Here is a 19,260-nt window from a genome sequence, read left to right on the forward strand (position 1 = left end):
ACATTGAAAATGAGGGTTGCCCTCAATGTACTTCCGAGTCAAAATAAAGGTTGATATCAGGGGTCAACAACATGCAGCTCAGCATTTTTACTGCTCCGCTGTGACTCCACAGCAGAATTAGATTTTTAGGTAAAAATAAAATAATCCTCCTTTGCAGTAAATTAAATCTCTGCTGATCTTTCGAACACAGTTTTAACAATAAATAGTCCGAAATGCTAATTCACCCTTTAACCCTCAAGTGTGGCATGTAGACTGCTGGTCACTTTAGCGACACAGACAACAAACTAGCCTAGCTAGCAGCTAACAAAAAGGCAAAGAGATTTAAGTTGAACATCATTAATCTGGAGGCGATGGGCTTATTTGTATTTGTAAGCACCCTAGTTGGTTTCCTGATATGATATCTGCAAGGAGTATCTGTCAAACATTAAAAAGTCATGACGCTGAAGTCAGCTTCTCATTTACCAGCTTCTCATTCAAATTGTTCCTCATTAAATGGTGCAGCAGTTACATTCTGGAGCCTCAGGCACTATTTAAGGTAGAACGGGAAAATTAAAACAAAAAGCTGGAGAATGAGAAGCGACTTCAGCCTTGTAAAAAAATTAAACATTGAGAGACATTTTACAAGAAGCTTTTCTACTTTTGAGAAAAGGTTTCCTGCTGGAGATGTGAGCAAAGCAGCTATAGCTGAGCAAAAGCTTAAAGCAGAGCAAAGCAAATGCGTTTTCGTTTATTTATTTTTTTAGCCTCTACTAGCAAATTAGCCTATACTGAGACATATTTACAGATGGTAAATTGTTACTTCAGTGAAATGGACAAAAACTTGTGGCTCTCAAGGTGGTCCGATTTTTGTGGAGGACAAAATGACTCTTCTTAACATTTGGGTTGGCGACCCCCACCCTATGTTCTGTGGGTGAACAGAAGGCTTAGGCAACGTATATGATGACTGTTTGTGCTGTGTCCCTTCACAGCGAGAGAATGGCTCTGTCAAGACTGCACAGTGCACTTTGAGAATCGATATTGTGATAGTGCTCGGAATATCCAAACATCCAGAGTGTGCTCTGATGCTAAGACCAAATTTTCAAGTACAGCCCCATTTGACCCACTCTTGCACTCAAGTCCAGCTAATCTTCTGCACATGCCCGACTCAATCTGCCTCATACTATGACCTATTGAGTCACCACCACTCAGATTAATAAAAATATTATGTAGTAGCTTGTGCTGGAGGCCTGCATGATAAGCTTTGAATAAATCATCTTTGTTGAGTTGCTGTAAGGTAAGAGCAAATGTTACGCTTGGGTATGTGGTCCTTTGCAGTACTTTGTCCTTTTTAAAACATCAAGTACGTTCTCTAACAACTCTGATGGACATTACCAGTCAAAAATTTGTACACGCTTACTCCTAGAAGTGCTGTGCTTAGGCTAACTTCACTAGTGCTTATATTTTGGAATGCCAATGAAAATATCCAGACTACTAAGAAACATGTATGGACCAAAAAAAGCATAAAAGAGATCAACACTACTGTCTTTCTAGATTTTTTAAGGTAGCGCTTCTTTGCATTGATGCACTTTTGCACACTTTTGGCAGTCTCCCAAAGCCACCTGGGATGCTTTTCCAACTTGAAGATGTTCCAGTAATGCTGAGCACTGGCTGACTGCTGAAAACTACTTGTTGTAAGGGGAATAAACAAAAACGTAATTGCTTTGGAAATAAATTCATCCACAGGCATCAACATTTAAATAGCACTTTTAAGTACATTTTTAGGATTATTTTTAGGATTATGATAAACATACATAATGTGTAAATATGAACACTATCTTCTGCCTTTCTCCCTTATAGATACGTACACTAAGATACAGACATACTCATGCACACATGCCTACATCCACGCACTAGTGTAAAATCAATGACTTCTCACTGTGAGCCAACAAAGGCAGCTAACAAAAGGCCATGGTCTCATTTACAGACAAGGCTGTAAAAAGGTAGAGGCTCAGGTTAAGCACCACGTTGTCATTCCTCTGTTGTAACAGTCATTTTAACATAATTCAGTGGGCAGGTGTGCTGGTAGAACTTTGCCCATGATTGTAGAGGGTCAACGCAGCAGTCAAGCCCCATTTACTTCCTAAGAAAGACACTTTTCTCTCTCTTTGTAATCTAAAGGGGATTTTTTTTCATAGTTTGTTTTGATATGAAATGGTGCATTGTGGAGAAACACACCGTCTCAGATCTCTTCACAGTGGTGGTTATGTATGAACCGGGGGTGCAATGTCTAAACTACAAAAATAACAATTTTATTTACTATCCAAAATGACTAGTATAGCTACACGTCTTCAGGGGTTTTATATGTAATGTTAATAATGATAAAATATGTAAATCTGGACAAAAAAGACATTTTAAGCCTAAACCTTACCTCAAAACTATCATAAAATAATGTCTCAAAATTGAGGCAGTGTACTAGTTACCATTTTATGTGACAGCTTTATGTGAGGGAGCTTTTAGAGGCATTAAAGCTTCAGACGTCTGGTTCCTACCACCACTACTGTGAACAATTCTGGCTCTAGAACAACATTTAACACCACACTGAACGACGGTTTACATCTTGACCATTTAATAATGCACAAACTGAATAATTAGTGGAGTTGCCCTTTAATATATTGGTTTCTACCTTTACCATAGCACAAGGTTTTGTGTCTGCTTTGTCTTTAGCAAGATCACCACTATTAAGATAAGATAAGATAAGATAATCATTTATTAGTCCCACAGCGGGGAAATTCACAGTATTACAGCAGCAGCAGAGTAACAGGAGTAAGGCACTCAGTAGTAGAAACAGGAAACAGTATAAACATTATCAACATTATCAATAATAAAAATTAAAGCTAAATCTCTAGACTATTTACAACAAAATAAGGATAATAATAAAATAAAATAAAATAAGAGTTGCATATAAATCTGTATTGCACTTAGCCTATTGCACAATGAAAAATGTTCGCATTCTGAATGTGTGTATATTGTATTGTATGTGGTCTACTGGGAGCAGTGCTGGTTGCACAGTCTCACAGCAGCAGGAAGGAAGGACCTGCGATAGCGCTCCTTCACACACTTGGGGTGAAGGAGCCGGTCACTAAAGGAACTGCCCAGTGCTGCCAGAGTCTCACGCATGGGGTGGGAGTCGTTCTCCAGCATGGATGCTAGCTTGTTCAGCATCCTCCTTTCTCCCACCGCCTGCACTGGGTCTAGAGGAGTCCCTAGGACCGAGCCGGCCCTCCGGATCAGTTTGTCCAGTTTCTTCCTGTCTGCAGTGGAGATGCTGCCGCCCCAGCAGACCACTCCATAGAAGATGGCTGATGCCACCACTGTGTCGAAAAAGGTCCTCAGGAGTGGCCCCTGCACTCCAAATGACCTCAGTCTCCTGAGCAGGTAGAATCTGCTCTGTCCCTTCCTGTAAATTAGCCACTGATGTTATGGACCCTGACTTTGTAGTGCTTTTCTATAAGTGCTGGCATACAAAACAAGCAGCAAGCAAGAGATGCAGTCAGTGATACAAATAGTCCTCTGTTCTGAGAAAAAGAAGAAAGAGTTTTATGAATAATTGCAATCCCCTTGAAGTAGGTTACAGTTTAATGTGTAAAGATGAAGTTGTTTAGAAATATAACAGGGCTGTGCTCCAGCTTCTCAGCTCTCCGCTGTAGCTATGAGTCAGAGAGATCTCTCATATGGAAAAACAGTGACTAAAGCACTGTCCAGTTTTGTGAATGAAACACTTCACCGCCTCCCCTTACACATACGCTTCCTTCGGGGGCCTGCAGAGTGCTGACCTCAGCATGTCCCTGACACTTAGATTGCTTCCGTTGCGCCCAAAACCTTCTGAATGAACTGCAACTGGTTTGCTAGTTATGCCTAGCCAGCATGAACCTGTTTGGTGAAAAATGTATACCTTTAAAGGAGTTATTCCTTGAAATTGATTCATTGTGTAGGCATGATTGATGCTGGGGATTACACAGTGTGTCCCCCACAGCTTTTTAAAATGATCAGTTTTGTCCCCAAGGCTGTCTGTTAAAAACCTTTCGTGTGTTAGCTTGCTGCAGACACCTGTCCAGGCACTTTCTAAAAGCACCAATAAAGATCAAGCAGGGTCTGTGGTCGGTGAAAATGAACAAAGAAGCAAACGCGCAGTTAGAATAGTCGTGTGTGCTGAGATCATGGAAATAAAAGCTATCACTGTTGGCACTATTGCAACAAAACCTTGTATCTCCAAAATTGTATGGATGTTTATAGAAGAAGAGAAAAAAATAAAGCCTTAATATTCTGCATAATTTAATGTAACAAGATTTGAAGTAATTTGCAAATTAATTTTGTCATTTTCCACATTAGTTTTGAGCACTTGTGTTGGTCAGTTTGTCATGTAGTTTTGACAAAAAGTAAAGAACAGCTGGTATTTTAACTATATATATATATATATATATATATATATATAATATAGTTAATATATATATATTCAGGACAATGTGAGACGTGGGACTGCTACATCTTTGGCAGCAGCATGATTAAGTTTGTCCCATGTAGTGAGTTTATCAGCAGACATCTAACTAGCTTTGTTAGAAGCCCTCATTTCTCCTCGCACTTCTCAGTACAAAGTTGCACCCAAGCTTTAAGCAGTATGTAAACTGAAAGATTTTTAAAAGTTGGTTCTTTGAAAGTTCTTTAGTAAAGGGAACCATATAGAGCCAGTTCATACTTAAATGGTTCTTGGCTAGTTGAAATGTTGCTTCAGATTGGTGGAGAATGTGTTCGATATTGAACTATTGAATTAGAAAATGATTCTAAAAGTTCAGAGATGAAGAACCATTTCACCGTGCAAAGAACCCATGCACATGTTCTATATAGAACTCAGGTTTCCAATGATAACCGTTCCTTTTACTAGTCCTTGAAGAACCTTTTTTCAGAGTGTGCTTTATTAGTGAGGGCATGACGTACTTGTATTTGAATGAAGTAAATTCAGTGGCTGACTCCTCTCAGTGTTTTCATGACACACTGAAGAAGAGGAAACGCTTGCCTGATCTACAGGCACCAGTATGTTGCCCAGAGGAGGTGTGTACACAAGCTGAGGTTCCACATCTGCTTGTATTGACTTCTGAGTCACTCTTATGTACAATTAAATCAAAAGTTTGTCGAGGCGTGACCCCGGCTGGAACTCCTCCACCGCTACTGACTCACTCTGCAAGCCACTCACACGCGGAGAAAGTGGGGAGGGAAAGCCCAAACTTGTTGTGCGCAGAGTTTTGCTTTAAATGCACGCCCCCGCGCCGTAGACGTGCTCTGGGTCCGTAAAGCCGCGGTCAGGCTGCTCGGCTCTTTAAAGCAGTGCAGATGCGCGCACGCTGCTCGAGCCCAGTCGCGCGCTCAGAGCCGTCACTGCCCTGATCTGTGACCGACAACGCGGACCTCACACTTACACACGCAGGAGCAGGAGGACGAGCGGGGAGGGTGAAAGGGGAAGGGGGAGGGGGGGTCACCTCGGAGCGCACGAGGAGTCCGGGACAGTGAGCTGTGCATGCGCTCGGTGTCGCGCGCGCCGCTGTCAGACACCTCCTTCCAAAGCCTGATGTTTTTGATGTGTTTTTTCTTTTTTTGGTGAATTCAGGAGGCAGTCGCCGTCGCGTCCATCCACCTGCCGCTGGCCGCCCCGCGTGCTGCGGACAACTCCACCTGCAAGCTGCAGCTCATCGTGTTCCGCAATGGCAAACTCTTCCCGTGCACGGGCGACTCGTCGAAGCTCGCGGACGACGGCAAGCGCAGGAGCGTCGCCACACCAGTTGCTTTCATCAAATTAGGTATGAGGTGGGAGCGCAGCTGTAACGGGGGTTAATGCGCCACTTCGCTTCTGCAGCCGCACCAGCTCTGAGCTCTGTCTGTCTATTTTATTTCCTTCTTATTTTTATTTATTATTATTTTTCTTTATTGAGCTGCAGGCTCGTCACAGAATTTAAATGAAGGCATTAAACAGTAGTTTCGTTTCTACGTGTTGCATCATCGAAATGATGTTTTAAATGACGTAATATCTCCATGTTATACGAGTGGTCAGTGTGAAGTGCATGTCCAGCATGTGCACATGAAGGCCAGTGCAGTGCTCGTGCTCTTAGTGTTTAACGTGTTTAACTGACGAGTGAAGCCACACCTTTCATTCGCTGTCGCTTTCATGACATTAACGCGTAAACAAGGCGGAGAAGCCCCACTGCGTTTTTTTTTTCTTTTGTTTGATTGAGGTGTGTGTGTGTGTGTGTGTGTGTGTGTGTGTGTGTGTGTGTGTGTGTTGTGAGTGCACTCTGACTATACAGCGGTGTAGCACTTAAGCTCTTTCCGCTCTGCTGGCCCTGATGCAGTGTGTTTCTCCCGTAGATGGGTGCAGCGCGAAGAGCGCCGTCCAGCCCGTGACCATCGCCTTCCGGCACTGGGCGCTGGGCGCTGACCCCACCGCAGCCTACTGGGACTTCGACCTGCTGGACGGTCACGGGGGCTGGAGGGCAGAGGGCTGCCACATAACAGCCACTGCGGGCAACACCACCACCATCCACTGCAACCACCACAACAACTTCGCCGTGCTCATGGTGAGTGTGCGCGTGCGCGCGCTCTCCCGTGCGTGCGCGTGTGTATGTCGGTTACGCTCTTTTTCCATCTTTTTCACCCTCTTCACTCTGCCGGCGAGGTTAGCTCGTGGCTCGCTCGTTTAAACACCCCTCTCTTTAGAGAAAGCGGTCACGTGATCTCCATAAGCATGTCATAAGCTCTTAATGCTCGCCGGTGGGAGGAAAAATCCCACTTATTCGCCAAAAGCGTGGCGAAGTCATGCACAGCTGCATCTCGTTAAAGAAGCCAAGCGCGCGCGTGCTCGTAGCGATTATACCCCCACCTTCCCTCTCCTCCCTCCCAAAAAACACCCCCACTCATATTTTTTCTTTTTACGTTTCATGGGAGAACCCAAATCGCAGCGGCTCCTCGGGAAGCGCGAGCGAGTACGCAGCGGATCGTTAACGGGCAGCAACAGAAGCAGCAGCGGCAGCAGAAAAAGCAACAGCAGCAGCGGCGGCGGCAGCAGCATCCCTACTCCTCTTCCTCCTCCTCCTCCTCCTCCTCCTCCTTCTCCACCTCCACCTCCACCTCCTCCTTCCGCCAATGCTTCCCACTGCTCTCCGCTCGGACTCGCGGGACTGCGCGCGGCTCCGTCTCGAGCGGCGGAGACGGCTTTGATGAGGAGTCGAACGCGAGCGCGCCATGGCAGCGCGCGCCCCGCTCGCCCCGTAGTGCCGTTGCGCCTCGTCCGCCGCCGGGCGACCACCGAGCCCTCCGGATGTTCACCGACGATTGGGACTCCATAGACTGGGAGGTGAGGCTACTGCGCGCGGGTGCCGGCGGTCACTCCTACTGCGCGCGTGCGGGCTCATACACGCGTCCGCGCGGAGAAGAGGGGATTTTGGCGAGGGGCTTTATTTCGGGAACAGAAGCTCCTGAAATGGCTTTAGAGGAATAGGAGTTGGGGCGCGATTGTGTGTGTGTGTGTGTGTGTGTGTGTGTGTGTGTGTGTGTGTGTGTGCAGATGGAGGGCAGATGCCAGCTTTTCATTGCTTGGAGCGCTGGCAGGACGTGTGGCTTTCATATACATTCTATGGGGAGAGATGTGTGTGTGTGTGTGTGTGTGTGTGTGTGTGTTTTACCTCGTTTAACCAGAGCAGAACCCGACGTGGTGCAGTTTTAGTAAATGAAAGTGGCAACAGCTTGGTGGTTTTCGTGGACCTCGTCCATAGAAGAATGGTGGACATCGTGCACGCGCTGGTTTAAGAGACAGCTCTTGAATCGTTCGCTCGTGTATGTGTGTGTGTGCGCGCGCGCGTGCGTGTGTGTGTGTGTGTGTGTGTGTGTGTGTGTGTGTGTGTGTGTGTGTGTGTGTGTGCAGGATAGTGCGTTTGTTAATGCAGTCACCACACCCGCAGTCCTTCCTCTGCGCAGAACCCGAGAAAAAAGCGCTCTTTAAAGCGATTTGTGACATCACGTTATTTTGCTCCTTTTTTGAGCTGTAGTGTTTGGATTTGGCGAGTTTGGGGTCCGGAAACGGGCTGCTGAACCTGTTGCTCGAGCTCATCGCACCAACATCATAACGTCTCTTCACCGTTTTTTTTCCTGAGCTCGACTCGTCAGCGCTCCGTTTATGTGCTCTTCTCTTTAGCTGCATAAAATAATGCATCCTCATGAAAAAGAGCCTTTAACTCATGCAGGGTCTAAAAATGGACTAATTGTTTGATCTCCTACCTGTTTATTAGCTGTTGCGATGATGGAATATTATAATAATAATGTTTATATTAATAATGAACTTCCATATCTGGGCGACCAGCTTTGTATTGGTCATAATAGTTAGAGTTAAATTGAGCATTGCATCAGCACATGGACGTCACAGGCCTGTTGCTCACTAAGAAAAGTGGCATATTGCGACTTGCCAGTAGTCTAATTTAGAACATACAGTTCCTTCCACTGGTTGTGTGAAAGACGGGTAAATAGGAGCTCTGTCAGGCTCCACTTCCTGTTGGGGGTGTGTGTGGAGGTGGATGGTGAGGACATGTCTTGGTTTTGCTGATGGTCAGTAGAGGAGACTGATCTCAAAATGTCTAATGCACATTCAGCTATGTCCTTCACCTTGCTTACATCCCCACCCACACAGGCAGAAACCCACATCCCACCACCCCTCCTCCTGCTGATCACCACTGATAGGAAATGGCTTATTGATTTTAAAATTCTAATCGAGGCAGGGGGTATTGGCAAAGTTATCTGTTGAGGTAGTTCAGCATTTGTCGGTCTTACAGTCTTAAGAATAAAGGTTCTTGGTTCTTGACTTGAATGTACAGGAAAAACCTATAATGTGGTATAGAACTTTAGGGTTTGTGGAGGTTCTTTAAGCTTTAAAAGGTTTTCAGTTTACAACTAGAGGTGGGCACTGTGGCGAAATACAGTGTCGGAATACTTAAACAAATTTTCAGGATACTTAATATGCCATGATATTTTTTTTCTGACATCTGAAATGTTGGAAAAGAAAGCCATATTAAAAAAATACTTTCAAAAACTTTTTTTCTATTTAACATTTCACCTACTGCGTCGCACTGGATGTATTTAAACATGACTAGTGATACTCTCTGTAATGAAACATACAGTTTGTCTGTGTACTTTATAAACTGAGCATATGCACCATATACTCAGAAAAGCATATCATGATTATATTGTGATATTTTTTTTTTCACAATGCCGATAAACTGTCCTACCGCCCAGCCCTACAGCAAAGAACAATCCCCTGAAGGATTTACCTCCAAAAGTGGTTCCTCTTTGGCATCGCTCCATAGAACCCATTTGTTGTGTCTTTATTTTTAAGACTGTACTTGGGTTACTAAGGAGTTTGTGTTATTCCCAAAGCCTTTTTATTCACAGTTGATGAGTCACACGCTGTTGTATTGTGTATGAGCCCATCTGTAATATTTTTGACTCTGCTTTTTACTGGTATGCTAGCTCCCTCTTGAAACATCGTAAGATAAAAGCCTTTTCGCTGTCAGCCAATCATATGTAAAATCTCACATGCATCATTAAACTGAGTTTCTTCTTCTGGTGCATGAGCACTATTTTCGAACACATTTCGGATTAGGGAATGCTTCAGCTTAAGGGAAGGTTTTAAACTTTACAGTGCTCTAATTTTAGAACACCACTTTAGTGCTTAGTATCTTCAGTGTGGCAGCCTTTCAGCACCATGGACAGCTCCAGTAAGGCAGGTCTAAAGCCACAATGCTGCTGGGGGAGGAGGGAGAGAGGGAGAGGAGAGAGAGAGAGGCTGAGTCACCCTCCTCCAGTACTCCTGGAGCAGTGTCTCTCTCCATCACCATGACAAGGCCTCACTTTGCATTGTCTCTAATGTCTGATTATTTGTTTCCTTAACTTGCCTTCAGAAAAGAATGCAAGCATTGTGCTTTTAAAAGAACACAATTCTGTACCAAAGTCCCCGTCACTCTGCTTGTTGCCCTTTAAAACCAGGACCAAACCTGACAGTTTGGAGGTGGAGGTTGTGTCTGTGTTGCACTCTGTCTGATTTATTAACATGTTGTGCATTTTAGTGGGTTGTGACTATACTGTTGTTTGTGAGCCTGTGTTGTAAGCTGTTGGTCTGTATACTGGCAGGTAGTTCCCAGTACATAAGTTCTTTTGTAGCTTCTATAGCTCAGATGGCTGAGCTTTACAGAATGTTGAGAAAAATCCCGTTTAACCCAATGACAAGTTGTATCTCACATTGGTTAGAGAAGCTATGCTGAGATTCCAGTTTAAAATGCTATGCTGCTGAGTTGGACCATGTTTGTTGTAGCAAGTGGAAAGTGTAAGCAGACTGGAAACCACATCCAATTTGCCACCATGCTGATGTTATTTCAATTACATGACAGAAAACTACATCCAGTCTATCCTTACAGTATTACCAAAATATTATTTGAAATGAAAGCTCTCTAAATATATGTATTTTTATGTGTTCATTGTGTTGAACAGAATGTTTGGCCAAAGTTTTATAACCTTACAGCAGCTTCTAAAAAGGAATGTATCTGTGGGCCAAGCATGGATAGATCAGTTGTTTTGGCATACATGAAGAACTATTGGTATAACTTTTAGCTGTGTAGATAATGAGTTTTATTCCAAAATGCTGTATATTTATTTATAATAGTTTTGGATATAAGAAGTTTCATTTACATTTACATTTACAGCATTTAGCAGACACTCTTATCCAGAGCGACTTACAAGAAGTGCTTTGTCTATCTAGAGAAAGTATCTTTGCTAGTTATCAATAGGTTAGAGAAAAAGACAGACCTGAGCTCAGATACTGCTAGAAACAAAAAGTCACTGTAGATACCGGGAGAAAAAGGAATAGAGTTGAACACAGAACTCTGTGCCATTCAATGCAATACAATAAAATACAATACAATACAATAAACTACAATATACAGTGCAATATAACAAAATATAATATATACAATAAAATATAATATATAAGTGCAGCTATGTATAATGGAAAACACAATTTTACTTCTTTAACAATGGTGGTATTAATCATAATATAGCATTTATATTTCTTGTACATGGATGGGGTTAGATGTGGATTTTTTGGTGTCAAATCTTAAAGATAGCTCATGTAAGATTTGGAGACCGTTTCCACTGGAAATGTGTAATTGTAATTGAAGAACATTTTGTAATGTCACTTGTGCTTCAGATCCCTTCCTCGAGCAGATGAATCTGATGATTCTGAGCACTTTGAGAGTATCAAAAGTCAACTCAGTCACAACTTTGTGCAGGACACATCTTTCCGAAGATGCAATTGAATTATCTACTGTTCATCTTCTAGTAATCATTTCTTCATCAGTGTAATTTTTCATTTAAGACATAAACATTGTGCCAGGCCTTGTTTTAGAGCCTGGAAATGTGATGCTAATATGTAAAGACGTATGACATGGTCAGAAAAAACCCTGTGAAATCCAACCCTACACACCGGCACTGCTGTCACCTGTGAATATGTCAGGCTTTACAGGGTGACTCGCAGCAGCACAGGATCCTGACTTCAGTTTTAACAAAAAATCTTACATAGTGCAGCTTTAAACATTCTGGAGATGGCGATGTCTTTAAGTAAAGCTTGTAATTTCAGCAAAGTCTACTCTTGTGCTAATTTAATATGGCTAAAATCAGTGAAGTCCTAATTGGAATTACTTTGGGTAACTGACAAAATATTTATCATGATACTAAAGCAAAACTAAAACATACACATAAACTAAATAATACATATTTAATAATACATGTATATAAATGAATATTGAAAACCTATAAACTCTAATTACTCTGGCAGGTATATTCTATATTTACATATGGCAGCTGTCCTTTATATTGTTTGGAAATGTCATGATAAATGGACTAACACATATGCTCCAAAATGACTTGGAAAAAAAAATGTCACACTAACTTACAGTAAAAGGTAAGAACCTTTTACTATTTTGAAGATGTTTGTCATTGGACAATGATGATTTGCTAGTTTACTAGTGCAGGCATACTCCATCAGCCCCTGTGCTGCAGTGTTTTAGTGTGTTAGCTTGTTTGTGTTGGCATCAGGCTGGACGATAATGAAGAGGATAAAGGCCTGAATAAAGCTCACCAAGGTGATTCCTGAATCACTTAACATTTGTTACCTATGACCCACAGTCTCTCTCTCTCTGTTGGAGTGTGGAATGTATGTATTTGCGCGTGGGTGTTCCCTCAGAACAATATCAGAAAAGAACACTTATACTGTGCTCACTATATAATGGCTCTGCAGAAGGTCAAATTATCTTCATCTCTGTGATATGCATTATGCAATCCCATCTGATGCTATAGGAACACCAGAGTGGTATGCGTCTAATAATTGTCACAAATTTTTAGGTCGTTGTTTTAGCTTGTCTGCATATTGTTCATTCTTAATATGTCCCCACATCGCTGCATATTTTTGCATTCAATAAACAGAGCGTAATCATTTCCATGGTTTGTCCCTCAGAATTCTTTGGAGGATAGGTCAAATCATTAGCGCACACTAATTCTAGCTCACTGGACACTGTCAGTTATGTGGACCCTGCTTTTTCCTATTTGCTCACAGAAGATAGCAGTATGCCAGTAATTTGTCCTATGATGCAGATAGTTTTCCCTCTGAATAATGAGCTCTGACTCGCCTGCCTGTCATTAATTTGAATCATTACCAGGTGCACACACACACACACACACACACACACAAACACACTGCCTTAGTCAGCACATGACAGTATTAGACATTTTCTTAGCCTAACGCATTATATTGGAAGTGATTTTCTCTTCCCTTTTTATACAAATTGCATCGCTTTAACCTATTTTTATTTAAATAGCTGATGAATGTCTGCTAAGTAGCTTACATATTAATGTACTGAGGCCTCTTCCTAAAGTAATTATGTATGTATGTGTATGTGGGAGAGTGACTGAGAGAGCTTGAGCGAGAGAGAGAGAGAGAGAGAGAGACTGTTTTATGAGTATATCTCTACACTTACTGTTATCTTTTAATAAGGAAAACAGTTCCAGGTGTCATTCACTTGGGGGATGCAATTACAAACCTCGCCTTACAAAGTTACTGACAGATTTTGTGCAGCAGCCATTTATTAAATCAGAAGCCTCTTGTAAATGCGGACAATCTGTTTTCTTTCCATAACATCAGTCAAATGGTTCGTTCTGTTTTAACACAGTGGGTAGAATGAGGTTCTGCTACTGGTTAGTCAATGGACCATTAAGAATATGCTACTCCTACCTGCCTCCAGCTGTATAGCTGTATGGTCATCAGTGTTTCCCATACTACTTGGAAAGACTAACATCACTGTGTCTGTCCGACCTTCTACTGTGAGAAGACAACACTATGTGTCTGAAAGGATGTGTAGCTGTCAAGAAGCTGTTACTGAGAAAAGGACATTTACAAAAATGAAGAAAATCTGCAAATCAAAGAAAGAAGCTTCTGGTGTTCTCAGAACAATGGACCAGCCAGCCATCATTGAATATGTTGGATTACTTGGATTGTGAGAAGCAGTAAAGGCAACTTCTATAATTTAACTTAGGAGTTTACAAGAAGCATGGAAAATATTCTGGCAGATTTCTCTAAAACATTTAAAGCAAGTCTCTCAAAATTAATGGAAACTGAAATAAGGGTGAAGAGTGGACACTCTAAATACTGAAAATGTTGATGTTATGTTTAGTTGTTAAGGCTTCTGTGTAATTCTCTGCTGAATATGTTTTTAGCAGAGAATTTTGGCCAATTTGAATGGAAATTAAATATCCATCCATCCATCCATCCATCCATCATCTTCCGCTTCTCCAGGGTTCGGGTCGCGGGGGCAGCATCCTGAGCAATGAGGCCCAGACCTCCCTTTCCCCAGCCACTTCCACTAGCTCCCTGGGAGGGATTCCGAGGCGCTCCCAGGCCAGCTGGGTGATATAGTCACGCTAGCGTGTCCTGGGTCTTCCCCGGGGTCTCCTCCCCGGTGGACTTGCCTGTGACACCTCCCAAGGGAGGCGTCCAGGAGGCATCCTAACCAGATGCCCGAACCACCTCAACTGGCTCCTCTCGATGTGGAGAAGCAGCAGCTCTACTTTGAGTCCCTCCCGGATGACCGAACTTTTCACCCTATCTCTAAGGGAGAGTCCAGCCACCCTGCGGAGGAAACTCATTTCGGCCGCTTGTATTCGCGATCTCGTTCTTTCGGTCATTACCCAAAGCTCATGACCATAGGTGAGGGTGGGAACATAGATCGACCAGTAAATCGAGAGCCTTGCCTTATGGCTCAGCTCTTTCTTTACCACAACAGACCGGTAAAGAGCCCGCATCACTGTTGACCCAGCACCAATCCGTCTCTCAATCTCCCGCTCCCTTGTAGCATCACTCGTGAACAAGACCCCGAGATACTTAAACTCCTCCACTTGAGGCAAGAGCTCATCCCCGACCCAGAGAGGGCTCTCCACCCTTTCCCACGTGAGAACCATGGCCTCGGATTTGGAGGTACTGATCCTCATCCCGGCCGCTTCACACTCGGCTGCAAACCGATCCAGTGAAAGCTGAAGTTCACGGCCTGATGTCCCCAATAGGACCACATCATCTGCAAACAGCAGCGATGTGACCCTGAGGTCAGCAAACCGGACACCCTCCATCCCCTGACTGCGCCTAGAAATTCTAGCCATAAAAATTATGAATAGAATCTGTGACAAAGGGCAGCCCTGACGGAGTCCAACTCTCACTGGGAACAAGTCTGACTTACTGCCGGCCATGCGAACCAAACTCCTGCTTTGTTTGTACAGGGCCTGAATGGCTCGTAGCAAAGAGCTATGTACCCCGTACTTCCGAAGCACCTCCCACAGAATACCCCGGGGAACACAGTCGAATGCCTTCTCCAAATCCACAAAGCACATGTGGACTGGTTGGGCAAACTCCCATGAACCCTCCAGAATCCTGGAGAGGGTAAAGAGTTGGTCCAGTGTTCCTTCGACTATGAGCCGGACTCTGTTCTCCAGTACCCCTGCATAGACCTTGCCAGGGAGGCTGAGGAGTGTGATTCCCCTATAGTTGGAACACACCCTCCGGTCCCCCTTTTTGAAAAGAGGCACCACCACCCCAGTCTGCCAATCCAGTGGCACTGCCCCCGATGTCCACGCAATGTTGAAAAGGCGTGTCAGCCAAGACAGCCCCACAACATCCAGAGCCTTGAGGAACTCGGGACGGATCTCATCCACCCCTGGAGCCCTGCCGCCAAGGAGCTTTTTAACTACCTTAGCGACTTCGGCCTCAGTAATGGACAAGCCTATTCCCATGTCCCCAGACTCTGCCTCCTCACTGGAGAACGTGTTGGTGGGATTGAGAAGGTCCTCAAAGTATTCCTTCCACCGCCCAATGACGTCTTCAGTCGAAGTCAGCAGCACACCATCTCCACTATATACAGTGCTAGTGGCACACTGCTTTCCCCTTCTGAGTCGCCTGACGGTTTGCCAGAATCTTTTCGGAGCCGACTTAAAGTCACTTTCCAAGGCCTCACCGAACTCTTCCCACACCCGGGTTTTTGCCTTGGCAACGACTGAAGCCGCAGATCGCTTGGCCTGTCGATATCTGCCAGCTGCCTCTGGTGTCCTACAGGCCAACCATGTCCGGTAGGACTGCTTCAGCTTGACGGCATCTCACCTGGGGTGTCCACCACCGGGTTCGAGGATTACCGCCCCAACAGGCACCAACTACCTTGCGACCACAGCTACAGTCAGCCGCTTCAACAATGGAGGAGCGGAACATGGCCCATTCTGAGTCAATGTCCCCCACCTCCCCCGATATCTGGTCAAAGTTCTGACGGAGGTGTGAGTTGAAGATCAATCTGACAGGTTCTTCTGCCAGACGTTCCCAGCAAACCCTCACTATACGTTTGGGTTTGCCTGGTCTGACCGGCATCTTCCCCCACCACCTGATCCAACTCACCACCAGGTGGTGATCAGTTGACAGCTCAGCTCCTCTCTTTACCCGAGTGTCCAATACACATGGCCGCAAGTCCGCTGACACGACTACAAAGTCAATCATTGAACTGTGGCCTAGGGTGTCCTGGTGCCATGTGCACTTATGGACATCCTTGTGTTCAAACATGGTGTTCGTTATGGACAAACTGTGGTTTGCACAGAAGTCCAAAAACTGAACACCACTCGGGTTCAGATCAGAGAGGCCATTCCTCCCAATCACACCCCTCCAGGTCTTACTGTCGTTGCCCACGTGAGCGTTGAAGTCCCCTAGTAGGACAATCAAGTCTCCAGGAGGAGCACTTTCAAGCACCCCTCCCAAGGACTCTATGAAGGCTGGGTATTCCGAACTGCTGTTCGGTGCATAAGCACAGACAACAGTCAGGACCCGTTCCCCAACCCGAAGGCGTAGGGAAGCTACCCTCTCGTCCACCGGGGAAAACCCCAACATACAGGCGCCGAGTCGAGGGGCTATGAGAAAGCCCACACCTGCACGCCGCCTCTGGCCATGGGCAACTCCAGAAAAGAAAAAAGTCCAGCCCCTCTCAAGGAGATTGGACCCAGAGCCCAAGCTGTGTGTTGAGGTGAGCCCGACTATATCTAGCCGGTATCTCTCAACCTCGCGCACCAACTCAGGCTCCTTCCCCGCCAGTGAGGTAACGTTCCAAGTTCCAAAAGCCAGTTTCAGCAACCGAGGATCAGAACGCCAAGGCCCACGCCTTCGGACACTGCCCGATCCACAATGCACCACACCCCTACTACTGCCCCTCCCATCGGTGGTGGGTCGATGGGAGGGGGGACTCATGTAGCTCCTTCGGGCTGGGCCCGGCCGGGCACCATGACACCAGACGCTCGCTGGCGAGCCCCTCCCTCAGGCCTGGCTCCAGGGTGGGGCCCCGGTAACCCTGATCCGGGCAGGGTACACAAGTCCTTCCTTTTTGGTTTCATAGGGGTGTGGAAAACACTTTGTCTGGCCTGTCACCTAGGACCAGTTTGCCATGGGAGTCCCTACCAGGAGCTTTTGCTCCAGACAACATAGCTCCTAGGATCATTCAAGCACACAAACCTCTCCACCACGATAAGGTGGTGATCCATGGAGAGGGGAAATTAAATAAATGGAATAAAAGTGTTTTTTTTTACTTTTGTACAGTACTGTAGCCAGCAGGTTAACTTGCTTTCTAGCATTATTAATTTTTTCTAGCATTAATATAAAAATCCACCAAAACTAATATAGTTTTCCTCTGTCATTTCATTAATGTGACATAACCAGCAAGAGCGGTCTCCTTTTTGAATCAATTTCATATAGTATTTCTCAGCTCTAATAACCAAAATCATATATGACCTGCTCTTTCCTGGTAATCTACGCTTGGTGTTCCTAATCCCAGTCCTGGTGATTTCACAGTTTTCCTTGCCTCTGACCAAGAGGCTTGTTAATTATTAATGAGTTGAATCAGGTATGTTAGATGAGACAAAGCACAGAAATGTGCATAGTGTGGGGTTGCCAGGACTAGAATTGAGAACCTCTGGTCTGAACTATATACAGAGTTTAAAGGAACTGTTAAAGCCTAAAGCATTCTTATAAATTTCAGTTGAAAAATATAATTCTTTAGACCAGTACATGATTCAGCTGCATATTAATTATTCAATTATAAATGAACTCCTCATCAGTCTTATCACATTAGCATATCTTACATATAAATGTGCTTAGAACATAAAGAGTTGAGTCTCTAATAACTATTCACAACCTGCAAAGGGTATGCCACCCGCCCTGGAAAACAAATATAGGGAAAACAGTGGTTTTGGTGCGCTGATGACTGTGTGTAATGATGCAGTGCTTTGATGAATAGGTACATAGTATAATATATGTTATGACTGTTTAAGTCACAGTAGAACTATATTTCATGATGCAAAAATGACCATAGGTTATGGTCATATCTAGGGCATCCTAATCACTTTAAGTTTTGTGGCTGTAAATTACTGTGTGGTAATTGTGTGTGAAGATGATGATATTATGTTTAGGGTTGTGATAGTGTGTTACAGAGATGGCTGTATGTTATAATGTGGTGATTGTGTGTTGTGGTGATGGCTGTAGTTCACAGTAGGTTAATTGTTACAGTGATGACTTGTGTTTTATAGTAATGGCTGTATCATATAGTGTGGTGATTGCTACAGCGATGACTGTTATAGTATAGTGGTTGTTATGGTAACGGCTGTGTGTTACAATGATGCATGTATGTTATAGTGTGGTGAATGTTATGTTGATGACTGTTAGTTGCAATGTGATAGTTATTACAGAGATCACTATTTAATAGTGTGGTAATTGATTTTTGTTTTTTAAGGATTTTTTCCAGTTTTGGCTGTAGTGTGTTATGGAGATAGCTGTATGTTATAGCATGGTGATTGTTACAGTGATGACGTGTGTTATGGTGATAACTTATGCTACAGTTTTGTTTGTTTTTTTTCAAGGATTTTTTAAAAGTTTTCTCACCCACAGTTAGAACTCTCCCAATGATATTATACCACCAGCGCTAGGAAAGCAAAGGCAAACACAAGTTTTCCCCAAGTCATGTGATCTAGTTAGGGCTCCCCCAATCAAATCATACCACCAGTGCTAGGATAGCTAGGATAGCAAAGGCAAACACAAACTTTCTGAGTCATGTGAAGCCAGCCGCCACATCTTTTCGAATTGCCACTAATGCAACATCATTGGACAGCTGAATGTGCTTGGAGGAAAAAGCTAACCACCAGTTCTGTTACATCAGCTAACAGATGCCTGCACTGACTAGCATCGCACTGAGTGATGGGGGAGAAGAAGGGCCAGCTCTCTTGGACTCCCAGCCATGGAAAGCTTCACTGTGGATCAAACTTGAGATCTCCTGATGATGGGGCCAATGCATAGGCCACGTGTGTCAGGCCCCAGTCCTCACCGGCCAAAACACAGCAGACTTCAGGACACTGCCTTATTAAACCCACTGATTCAGCTCATCAGCTAATTAGCCAGGCCTTCATAAACTGAATTCAGAGTGTTGGATGAGGGTAAATGCTAATCTCTGCAGCACTTTGGCCTGGAAGGTCCCCAGTTTGAAATGCCTGGCTTAGACAGCTGTGACACTTGGGAGCAAAGGTGTGGTAGCTATTATGGTGATAACTGTGATAGCTGTATGTTAAAGTGTGGTGATTGAC

The 19,260-nt window shown here is 44.2% G+C and overlaps 1 protein-coding gene across 1 annotated transcript in view; it reads left to right on the forward strand.

Moving 5' to 3' along the window:
• LOC108426860 (adhesion G protein-coupled receptor A3) overlaps positions 1-19,260 on the forward strand; it is a 214,381-nt gene that overhangs the window by 148,124 nt on the left and 46,997 nt on the right. The window contains exons 13-14 of the mRNA XM_017696663.2: positions 5,639-5,828; positions 6,394-6,602. Of these exons, the coding sequence (XP_017552152.1) occupies positions 5,639-5,828; positions 6,394-6,602 (399 nt within the window). The remainder of the gene's footprint in view (positions 1-5,638; positions 5,829-6,393; positions 6,603-19,260) is intronic.

This window comes from Pygocentrus nattereri, chromosome 5 (genome assembly GCF_015220715.1).
Source record: "Pygocentrus nattereri isolate fPygNat1 chromosome 5, fPygNat1.pri, whole genome shotgun sequence".
Taxonomy (NCBI): domain Eukaryota; kingdom Metazoa; phylum Chordata; class Actinopteri; order Characiformes; family Serrasalmidae; genus Pygocentrus; species Pygocentrus nattereri.